The 12,007-nt window shown below is 45.6% G+C and overlaps 1 protein-coding gene across 2 annotated transcripts in view; it reads right to left on the bottom strand.

Annotated features, from left to right (window-relative positions):
• The window catches only part of TCF3 (transcription factor 3), a 1,342,799-nt gene that overhangs the window by 101,976 nt on the left and 1,228,816 nt on the right, over window positions 1-12,007 (bottom strand). For both annotated transcript variants that reach the window (XM_069649483.1, XM_069649484.1), the window contains exon 16: window positions 9,672-9,854. In XM_069649483.1, the coding sequence (XP_069505584.1) occupies window positions 9,672-9,854 (183 nt within the window). The remainder of the gene's footprint in view (window positions 1-9,671; window positions 9,855-12,007) is intronic.

Consider the following 12,007-nt stretch of genomic DNA (forward strand, 5'->3'; position numbering starts at 1 on the left):
GCCCCAGCGAATCACCTGGGGTAGAGGCCCTGGCCTTGAGCCATACCGCCAACTGGACGTGTCGGTCCTTCATGCGCTTGAGGAAGCCACAGCGAATCTCACATTTTTTTTTATTTAAAATGATAGTTTATATATAAACTTTATTTGAATTCTCATATACATTTCATTAGTTTACAACGTTTAAGAAAGGTTCAGACAACAAGACAAAAACAAGGACACTTCAGTTTAGATTATATTCTAAAATGTCAATCAAGAATTGAACAATTGTGAAGATTAGTTTTTTGTTTTTGCCTTCACGCAGCTTAAGCCATCTGTTGTCTCCTTCCTCTTGTTGCTGGGCAATGTTAAATGCTCACCCGTAAAGGGCTCTCTTGGCAGATAATTCGGGACATACCATGACTAGATGTTTAAGGGATTCTATGGCATCTATGTCCTTGCAGTATCGGCAGAATTGTTAATCTTTTGGTATTTTGCGAATGTGAGCTAGTCTTTGTCGCGTCGGGAGAATGCTGAAACGAAGTTTCATGAATATTGTCCGGATAGTGGGGTCAGGAAAAAGTGTGAGATACTGGGGCAGTTCATTCAGAGCTTGTGTATCAAATGATGAAAGTAAATTCATGTTGTATCTCGTTTTGTCTTCTGATGTTTTCTGCCAATCATTACATTGCAGTTTAACCTCTGCACGTTGTGGTCGTTTGATAAGCATTTCAACCGTAATGTCTTCTTTTGTCATGGCCAGGAAGAGTCGTGACTTCCACTGTTTCAGCACTGTATTATTCATCGCCTGAGGGATTTCCTGTAGGATTTGTAAAGCAGGTGTTTCTTCTCCATTTATGATTTTTCGTAGGAAATCTAGCTGTTTCCAGAGAACTAATGAGGTGAGTGATTGCAATTCTACTTCAAAGCGAATTTGTGGCATAGGAAAATTCTTGGGGAGATGCAAGATCTTGCGCCAAAATAAAGCTTCAAGCTTTTGCCAGTTTATAAGGGTAGATGTAATCATAGCTTCACTCCCATAGATAATTATAGGGACGACTTTCTGGCGATAGAAGGCTATAATTGGATTCAGCGAAAATTTGCCAAAACGCTTATGAAGCATCACCCCTTGTCGAGCCAACGATTGAATTTTAGTCTCTAAAGTGATTTCCCAGGCTAATTCTGCCTTATGTTGGTTCAAAACAACGCCCAGGTATTTGAAAGTAGATACATTGGCCAGTGACTTGTTATCCAGTGTTAAATTTGATATCTTATTTCCAAATTTCGTATTTCGATAGGTAGTCAATGACAGTTTTTTTTGTTTTTGGTATTGATCTGTAGTTCGTTCTCTTTCATGTATGTTTCTGTCATACTTAGATTTTCCTGTTGCCCTACAGGTGTCTTATCGAGAAGGACTAGGTCATCTGCGTACATCAAATATGAAAATCGGTACTGAATTGATTTTCGGTGGGTTCAGAAGCTATGTTTTGATATTGGCAGAATAGTCAGCTGTGTATAGATTATATAGCGTTGCTGCCAACGGACAGCCCTGTTTTAGTCCGTGCCAAGTTGTTATCTCATCAGTGGTGGTGGTTCCTTCTTTCGTTAATCTAATCGAAATTGTAGTATTGAAGTAGAGTAGCTTAATGGGTTCCAATATCTCTGGAGGGCTTTTCCAACTCGCCAACTTTTTCCACAGAATGCCATATGCAGATCTATAAAAGTTGCATAGAGGGCGGTTTTAGATGATGGTGCTTCATGTTTTAGAACATTTAGAATGAATAGATTCACATTCGTCCCTACTTTTGGGGTGAATCCTGTTTGTCTGGAATCGAAGCGGTTGGTCGCTTTGGCCCAAGCGGACAAGTTTTTAAGGAGATATCTTGCGAATAGTTATGCACAAGGTGTAGACAATACAGGCACTGGGAATGCTTATCATCCAAAAAAACATTCTGCAAACCGCAGCTGGTGCACAGCTTGAAGAGGGAAGCTCTGTCCTTCTGCGACATGATCCGGCGCGGTGTAGGCCTGAAGACTTCTGGAAGCTTCCAAGAAGAACACTCAATGATTTCTGCCCTTGAGGGGCGATGAGAGATGCCGAAAAAAGGGTCGCTGTTAAACGATGGAGCACACAGGCTTAATTGACAAAAAAATAGAATTTCCTATTACAAAAGCAAAAGGAACGCAGACAAGCTCAAAGTGCCAAATGCAAGGACTCCCAGCACTTGAACGTGCAGAAACATCTGAAGATGGCTGCCAGAGGAGGGGCTTAGGTAAAGGGCAGTCATTGGCTGGGGGCAGTATTACCCAGAGTTCAGTGATTGGTTTATAGGAGAGAGTTTAGAAAATAAACTGAAACAGTTTTCTCTTTTACTGAGGATTCATGAGCAAGTGAATTCATGCCAGACCCCATGCTGTAGAACGGGTTCTATCGCCCCCTTCCGTAACATGCTATGCACCGCTTGCAGAAGCTGTGGCCCGTATTGTTCCTGTCGAGGCACCGGTGGGATACGAGGACACCTGCATTGCAACTGCAAGGTGTGTCCCTGTTCAAGAGCGTCCCGCACCCATCTGTTGGTGGTGATCTTCCATGCGCAGATTAACTTCGCCAGCGGACCTCCAACTGGGATGCATAAGTGAGGGCCCGAGGCCACGGCCGGTTCAGTCTTGCTTGGGGGTAGGAGCCCTGCACTGTGGGCGGCGCCGACGCAGTCCTCTGCTGCCGTAAGCCAGAGAGCGAGCCCTGTATGCTTCAGTGGAGTAGCGGGAAGGCTGTCGGTACAGGGCAGTATATCCCTTGGATGATCTGCCGGGCTTTCCTCTGAATGAACGAAAGTATGGCAGCCAATGTTGCAGGGTTCTCAGGGAGCGCGCCTTCTCTGCGACTGTCTTTATGGCTTGCAAAGACTCGTCGATGGCCTTGCCGTAGAGGTTTTCACCATTTAACGGCATATCCAGGACCTTCACCTGATCTTCCTGGCGGAAACTTGTGGCCTTCCATCACCCTTGTCGATGAAGTGACACACCCCCCCCCCATCTAGCAGAAACCAGTGTCCGCGAGTTCCACCACTATTCTAATGGCTGGGTCCGAAGCCACCCGACCCCCTCCTGAAACCGTTCCAATGCCTCAACATTCTTGTCCTCAGACAGGAAGTCTAGTCTAGGTCCCAGCTTATTACCATAGGTCCCCGGCCATATCGGGACCAATTGGCTAGCGCATTAGCCGCCTTGATGGTGGAGGCTGCCGTTTAGATTATTCTCTTGCCCACTGAGCCCACCTTCGTCCCTCCTGGTCCACCAACTATGGTTTCGCCGAGCACTTCCTGGCTACGGCCGAGAGCATCAAGTCGGGCGAAGATTGAGATCTTGAACACCTGGGGGCTGAATATGGTACCCTGTACTTTTTCGCCAGTATGTCATGCTTGGGCAGGGCCGTACGCGGGTTCTTCATTAGCGCCAGGCTCTCCTACCAGATATAAATCAGGAAAGGAACCGACATGATGGTCTTTCTTCTGGACTTGCGCCGCTGGTACAGCAACCCTTCTTTCTTAGTTTCCTCAGTTACTAACTTAAACAGTACAGAGGCCCCAAAAGGATCCAACTTTGTCTGGCGGGGAAGCCCTGTAGTGTTTCCTCGTCAGTCAAAACAAAGTCTGTTAGGCAAGATTGTATGCAGTATCCTTTGGGTGCATTACAACAACCCTGACAATAGGAACCCAACCTTTGGTATAAGTCTGTACTACACAGGTTGGTAGCGTGATTGAGCAGCCAGGATTATCTCAAGAGGGGTCAATGCGAGCTGCAGGGGAGATACACAGAGATTCACAGTCACAAGTATTCAAATACACTCTTACACACAAGGTTTCTTGATTAAACAATTAATTTAACAGTCACTTTGAATAAACCTTCTTCAGAAGGGGCAATATAATAGTAACACACAAATACACTCCAAAATGCACACGTAATATTTCTAAATCAATAAGTACCCTTTTGGGATGGCACACAGACACTTCCTACACCCTCGGGTGACTTTAGTAATTAGGACACTGTGGACATTAATATATCACTGTTAGCATTTAGAATCAGACTTGAGAGTTTGTCAAAGAAAAAGGGGATTAGGACAAAAGAAGAGATCTCAAATATTCTGAAAGCAACTAAGTACTTTTGAAACCTCCCTCCACTCCCCAATGCAAAGTTAGTTAACCCCTTCCTGGAAGGAAGCCCAAACATAATGTCAGAGGGAAGTAGAGTCATTCAAGGAGCCAGGCTAGGCCAAAGTCAATTGGGCAAATGTCTAGGTGACCTGAAGCACTTCTCAGAGGTAGGTAAAAGTCTTGCACAATGTGTTAGAAGTCTTTGTAGAAAGAAGAAATCAAAGTAGGGCCACACGCTGTTTAGCAACTCTACAGGGCAACCCAGACAGGTCTCAGCAGAGAACAGGTGAGGTTACAGGACTAAGTTCTTAGTCTGTACAGTACCTTTGGTTAGAAGAAAAGGGCTTTGGCTGGCTTCTGTTCCTGTGCAGCTCTGCAGATCCCGTGTTCCTGGGCCTCCGTTGTGGGGGCAAGAGGGAGGATGTCTGGAGGACTCCTGTACTGCAACGGGACGGTCAGTGACAGAAAAGGACCCACTTCTAGTCAGTGGCACTTCGCGGTTTCAGCTCCTCGTGTCTAAGCAAATAGCACCACTGTGGACTCTCGGCTGTTGAGAAGGGCTTTCCTTGCATCTGGGGTCCAGCACTCTGTCGAGGTGGCTCAGGCTCGGTCAGTCCTGCTTCCTGCGAGTCCAGAGGATCTTCCTGGAGCTCTTGGCCAACTTAAAAGCAACGCACACGATCTGGTGTTCCTCTGGCTATTTGGTTCCAGCAGCAACTGCAGTGGAATTTCAACCAACTCCGAGAGGATGTACAGGTGACTTTGGGGGTGATTGGTCCATCCAACTCAAGGGGAGAAGTCGTCCGTACAGGGCTTTTCTAGTCCAAACGAATTTGGAGTTTCAGCACAGCAGCAGGGCTTCACCGGGCAAACCAACGGTCCAGGAGGTGCAGCAGGCGTCTTCTTAAAGTAGTTCTTCGGATTCCTTCATCCAGTGGTCGACTCTTGCCTTCCAAGCCAAAAAGCCTCGCCTTTTATGCAGGTTTCTCCCATTCATTCCAGTCTAGCTGTCAGTCACCCAGCAGGGTGGCTGTCCTTGCCGGACAGTCAGCCAATCATGCCAGAGTGCAATTGGGACTCCTAGGAGACTAAGCACACAGTTTCGGGCAGCTCCCTTGCATCGTGTCCCTACCAGACACCCTGGAGCCAGAGGCATTCTTCACCCGTGAATCCCGCTAAAGGCAAGCTTACAAAGGGACCAAATCTGGTTTGGCACGCAGAGTAAATCTCAAGAAGGACCTTTCTACAAAGAAATCGGGGGAAAAAAGAAGACCAGGCCATTTTGACAAAAAGGACACCCTTGGGTGCTTTACTGCAGCTGCGAACGCAGCCTGCGGTAAATGCACACCACAGTAGTTAAAAGTAATCCACTGGCACCAGCCATTCATCTAGGAAAGATGTAAGATAGTGTGGTGTAGAAAGTTAATTATGTAAAGTCAATTTCACTTAACTACTCTTGGAAACAGTAGTTTATCCAAGAGAAGGTATTTAAACCTTGGGTAAATCTGAAAGACTTCCATGTGTCACTGAACCGAAGGTGCTGTGTGACAACGTAAAAGATGATGCCTATGGAGTTTGTCAGACTCCACAAAAGAAAGTTCAAATCGCATTAAAAATACACAAGCGAGTGGGGGAAAAAAGGGTCTCACTCTGTCCAGGGTAAAAATGAAAGTCCTCAAAATACAGCAAAGTTGCTGGGGTTCTCTAAGGTAGAGAGGAATTAGCCCTTTTCTGAGAATTCTCTCCAAATCATCCTCAGTGCCTGTAGCCATGTCTATGCCTGTGCGTGGAGCAGAGCTCCGGGTGGAGTCAGGTTGCGATGCGGCAGTGGTGGAGGGATCGGGGTGAATCCAAGGACCAGCTTCCCCTTAGACTTTCTCTTCTGACGAGGAGGGCTCGACCTGGAAGGCTCCTGAGGGTCCTGTGGTGGTGCCAGGGGTATCCTCTGCTGGATCTCCATGCCCAGTGTATGTAGAGTCAGAATATCCAGCAACACGTCCCTCGTTCGAGGTGTGAAATGAGCTAGTGGTATAGGGTCTTGACTGACGCGCCTCTTGTGCTCACTGCCCTCAGAGTCTCCTCCTTCGTGGTCTGTATTGTAGTCATCAGGAGAATCATTGTTGCCGTCATCAGAGCTTGAATAAATCTGCACCGTTTTTTCTGGAGCAGTACATGGGACCCACATCCCGGGAAGGTTCAATCGGGAGGGCCCTGTCCTCATTCCTTTCCTTCTCCGGAGGCTTTTGGGCTGATGTAGTCGCAGGGCCTTTTCCCATCCCCAGGGTGCCTGCTGCCTTCGTTGCTGCCTCTACAGCTGTATCACACTTTGGTGGTTGTTACGGAGAATTCTCAAAAATGTGTTAATTCCCTTCACTTTAGAGACCCCCAGCAACTTTGCTGGATTTTGAGGACTTGATTTTTTTAACTGGAAAAAAAGTGAGCGCCTTTTGTATTTTGATGCACGTTTTACTCTTGTGTTCTTTGATTATGGAGTTTTAAGTTAACTCCAAAGGCATCTTTTCATGTGTGTTACACAGCACCCTCAGTGCAGTAACACAGGGATGTCTTTTTAGACTTCCCCCAAAGGTTTATTAAATACATTCTCTTGGATAAACTACGGTTTCCCAGAGAATGTAAGGTTAAATTTACTTTACTAGTCTTTTTAAATTCCTATACTCAGCACACACTATCTTCCTATAGAGTGCTGGAGGGCCTACCTAGTATCCCCTGTGTCTAGAAACTCATGCAGCAGTCAAATGCTACCCCTTTCTAACAAAATGGCTGGTGGCAGTGGTTTTACAACAAACTACCATGATTTTTCTGGACCATGAACACCGGGAGCTATAAATCGCGGGTGCCATGTTTTCAAGATGGTGCCTTAAGCCCCTTCCTTTAAACAGGTCCCGGTCATCTTTTTTCGCCATTTCTTTTTGGAAAGGTCCTTCTAGTGTTTGTCTCTGCACGCCAAACCATGATTGGTCCCTTTGTTTCTATGCCTTTGGCAGGCTTCAGGACTGAAGACCACCTCTGGCGTATGAGTGTCTGGGGTGGGCAGGAAGTGAAGAAGTGCCCTAAACTCCCTGTGCTTAGTTTCCTAGGGGCCCCATTGCACTCTGGCGTGATTGGCTGGGTGACTGTCCGGCAAGGACAGCCACCCTGCTGGGTGAGTGGCAGCTAGACTGGAATGAATGGGAGAAAACTGTTCAAAAGGTGAGTCTGTAAGTCGACCAAAACTAACTGAACGAAAGAACCGAAGACGAGTTGGAAGAGGAAGGCTGCTGCAACTCTTGGACCATTGGTTTGCCCAGTGAAGCCCTGCTGCAGGTCCGAATTGCCAAGTTCATCTAGATAGAGAAGCTTTCCCAACTTGCAGGCCTAATCAGCTTGTGACCCAACATATAATTATTTTTCGTACAAACTACTTCTGAGAACTTTTGCAAAGACTTTACCGTTTACTTCAAGAACTGATCTTTCTTATCGAAGACACTAGTCCATTGACTTTGGCCTAGGCCTATTGAACTGTATCGATTCTTCTAGTGAACAAAAACTATTTGCGCTGCCTAAGAAAGTATTTGTGATCTATTCTGCTAACTTGTGCCTTTTTACTTCCATTGAAAATAAATGCCATTTTGCTCCTTTTTCAGGGGAGCCTAATTTGTTAAGAAACTCATTGGTTTGATATTGAAGTGTGTTTGTGTATAATATTAAGTGGCCTCCTTCTAGTGAATGTTTTCTAAATGATTGTGTAATACATTAATAAGTGTTTTACCAATAAACCTGGAGTGCAAGTGTCTACTTGAACCACTGTGATTGTAAGACCTCTGTGTAACCTCCTGTACTGCTCACATTCTCTCTTGAGATTAGCCTGTCTGCTCAGCTCGCTACCACAAAACTGTCGTACAGACTTATTCCAGAGGTTGGTTTTGCTTACACCTGTAGTCTTAATTGTATGTGGTGGTCCCAGAGGGTACTGCATGCAATTCTGCCTAACCGGGGTAAGGACACAAGTGGGAAGGCTTTCGTAGGCACCATCTTCACGTACCCACTCTCCTTCAATGCGATCGTGGTGGAAGTCATCGACTTTGTTTACTATGTGGACATTGAGGCCCTTGTCGATGGGGCCAGCGTCAAATCGGTTGACTTGGAAGGCTGAGAGGTCTACGTTTTGAAGAGTCCTCCCCGGACTTCTCCCCCCTCAGTTTGTCCGCTGATAAACAGTTCGGACGGGGTTATGGAATTGATCTTAGAAGAGGTCCCCTTCATCGGCAGGGTCACTGTGGAGACTGTTTGCGATGGCACTCTTGGGACCCGCATCAGCGTTGAACCCAGCAGAACTAGCGTCGCAGAGCTTAGCCTTCTCTTGGACCCCTGTGGGTGGGGCGTCCTTAAAGCAGCTCATCGTCCTCCCGTAGGGAGTTTCCGACTAAGCCCGGCCGACCCTGGGTGAGGCATGTCCCTTCCCGGAGTCAGAGGCCTTGCCCGATTTGAGCCACACTGCCAGCCTGCAGTAGCGATCTTTCTTGGTTTTCTATGAGAAACCACACCACACCTCGCATCCCTCCTCATCGTGGTCTGGATGCCGGCAATATAAGCATTTATGACCACCGTCCACGAATACGTTCCTTAATCCACACTTTGCGCATAGTTCGAAGAGGCTCCTCCCTCCTCCTCGGACATGGTCGAAAAGTAGGCCCAAGGCCGGGCCTTCTCGAAACTTTGATGGACGATCCACGGCGGAGGAAGATCTCTGCCGGTAGAGGAACCCTGCTGCCGGTAGCAGTCCTTTGGTCGAAAATGATAAGTCCAAATCGGTCAAATTTAATCCATTTTCTATGGGAAAAACTTGAAAATGCATTAAAATAGCTCGGAAAGCAATGCGAGGACTCCCAACACTGAAGAATATGGTAAAAATCTGAGGATGGCCACCAGGGGTTTTAGGAAGAGGACTGTCATTGGATGGGGGCAGTATGACCCAGAGGACAGTGATTGGTTTAGAGGAGAAATACAGCTTTAAAGTGAAACTTATTTCTTTTACCAAGGATTCCCAGCCTGACGAGAGGGAATATTCATGAGCATGTGAATCCATGTCAGACCTCATGCTGAAGAACAATATTACGAGCAACAACTATTTCGAAGAACTCTGCGAAGTGCGACCAACCTGATGGTGGAAATAAAAACAATCTGAGGACCTCAATGCGCGAAGGATCATGGGTACATTAAACGTCACAGTAGGGATTACAGAAACGCCCTGCCAACATCTGTTTTCGAAATCGAAAACAAATATATTACTCCGCACCTCTAGATGTCGGCCTATTCAAAGCATGCAATTCAAAGCATGCGATTCTAAGCAGATCAACAGGCCTCAGAAATATATGTGTAGATCACATGCTTCACATAGGCCACAATCTAGTAGGAAGCACAGAGTATTAGATCTTGTTTTTTTCTGGGCGTCTTAACAGAGGCATTCCTGTCACTGTCCCTATCGTAGACACACAATTCTAATCTCTACAAGGTTTAAGAATGTGCTTAACCAACACTCACCAAATTCACATGTCTGCTTGCCAGTGATAATACAGCAGCGGGAAAGCCCTGGGCTAACCCACTTACCACACCTGCTGCTGCTCCCAGTAAGCTTTGCATATCAGCAGGCATAGACGTCTGTCCAACTGCATGATTTCTTAACACATGAATGGCTTCGTCCAAGCGGTCCTCCATCTTGTTGTGCTACAAAACAAAATATTTTAATTGATTATTTTCTTTTATCATGCAAGAGTCAATCACAGTGGGCATTTATGCTTTTAGAAGATGCACACAAGAACCATACTGCTGTTTTGAAATAAACATCCCCTGCAATTCCAAACTAGGACTATACCTTTCTTGGATTAGAATGCAAGTCTGAAACACAGAAGAATACAATCATCCTAGTTTAGACACCTTAAATATGTTTGCCAAATGAATTGACACTGACCAGCAGCACCTTCTTCTAATCTTTGTTATTTCACTACCCCAAATCAATTTTTTAATTCAAAGTGCCACAGGGCACTTTCACGGTCATTAACCCATACAATGGGCACATTTAAAAAAAACACATTGTTGGGTGTATCGACCCACGTTCAAGTTATTATGCTGCAACATTTGGTGCTGTGGGTTTAGAAAATCCAAGATAGCCAAGAAGCCCACATTGGCGCCAGAATCCAGGAAAACCGTGCAGTTTTTGCGCACACCAAAATGGTCGCCTGACCTGCCACCCACCAGTGCGAGCACGATGGGCCAGAAGCGCCATGAGTGAAACGTGGTGCCAAAGGAAAAACAGCAGTGCCTGTTAGCTCAAAAAGCGCTTTTAAATCACATTTGTTTCTCTGAAATGCAAGCTCAAAATGCCTATTTCAAACATTGCAAGATATTCAAAAATCCTACTGAACACCAGCAGACGTCTGGTAGCATGAAGTCTTGTGTGCATACCAAATCTGGAAAGATGAAGAGCCTAAAATAATGTTCATAACAAAACTGGCTGAGCTGTGGATGTCAGCAGCTTAAGTGAAATTGGACTTAAAGCCACTAAAATCGAAATGTTTAAAATAAATGAGTGACCTACTTTTGAGTGTCACATAGGTTGCAACTGTTTAAATGTCATAGTTTTGAACTTAGAATCAGCGTTCTAGCTGCATGTGTCAAAATTGTAAGTTTGATTTGAATGAAGAAAAATGGGAACAAAAGTGACCTTTGGCTGAAGCCTGGCTTAAAGGGACTGAATTCTGCCCGTCAACTACCCCCGACAGGAGTTGAAACTTGCCCAGCAACTGTATTCACAGGCCTGGCCTCCCTTCTGCTGCCCCACCAAAAGGAGATCACACCTCTCTGATTGAATCAGGGGAGGGGTGCCTGGGACTGCAGGAAAATAGAACAATGAACTTCCCTTTGCTCCAAGCAATTTCTAAATCAGGGGGTCGTAAATGGCTTCCACTTGGAAGGAAATGGGAGGGGCACTGCCTCTGCGAGCCAGCTGAGCTTGGAGGAAGTGGACAAACCAGAAATTCCCCCATGTGCTTTGGGAAACCACACCCCTCTGGGCCAGAGCATAATTTTAGAAAGATGGATAATTCATAGTACATAATTGTCAAAATTATATCAATAATATCATGATTCCTGTGATTTTTCTGTGCACATTTTAAGAGGTGTTAGGACTCTGGTATGTTCTGGGGGGTAGTAGCGGAAAATAGGATATTACTCCAAATGTATGTATGTTAAAAATCTGACACTTCATCATCTGATGCCCATATTCCTTTGTGTAAATTTTGGAAAAGTTTAGAGGTTGTGTTCTGGATGAAAAGGGCAGAATTCTGTCAGAAGTGAACACAACATCTTACAAAGACAGGGATCGGATGGTTTGGCGCTACAGAAAATATGTTAACTGGACATATAATATTAGACAAATTGTACATAGATAAATATGCATTGGAATCAAAAATAGATGTGTTTGCAAAGTGACAAGGGGAGTGTTCTTTCTGTATGCCATAAAAAGGATGCCGGATGACTCACAATTCAGTTCCTCAGTCAGGCGACAGAGAATTTTCTAGCCTATCAGGATCCTCAGAGGGTTGGGCATAGAAAGTCAGCCTTCCCACCCACTTTCAAAAGACACAAAAAGACCCACTGAAACCCAGGTAGGGACTGCTCTTTCCACTTTCTTGCGAAGCACTTTGCCGGATGACTTCAAATCCAGACAATATTCAGAGACCAGAACTTAGAAAACCAGACTCCAGAACTTTTAGCAGAAAGGCCTAGTCCACAAGCTGAATCCTTTCCAGAGGCCTCAGAATCCAGCAACCTAACCAAACTATTCAACAGCCGGGCGAGCTGTGTGATTCTGGCTAGAA

The sequence above is a fragment of the Ambystoma mexicanum genome, chromosome 1p (genome assembly GCF_040938575.1).
Source record: "Ambystoma mexicanum isolate Mex_15411 chromosome 1p, UKY_AmexF1_1, whole genome shotgun sequence".
Taxonomy (NCBI): domain Eukaryota; kingdom Metazoa; phylum Chordata; class Amphibia; order Caudata; family Ambystomatidae; genus Ambystoma; species Ambystoma mexicanum.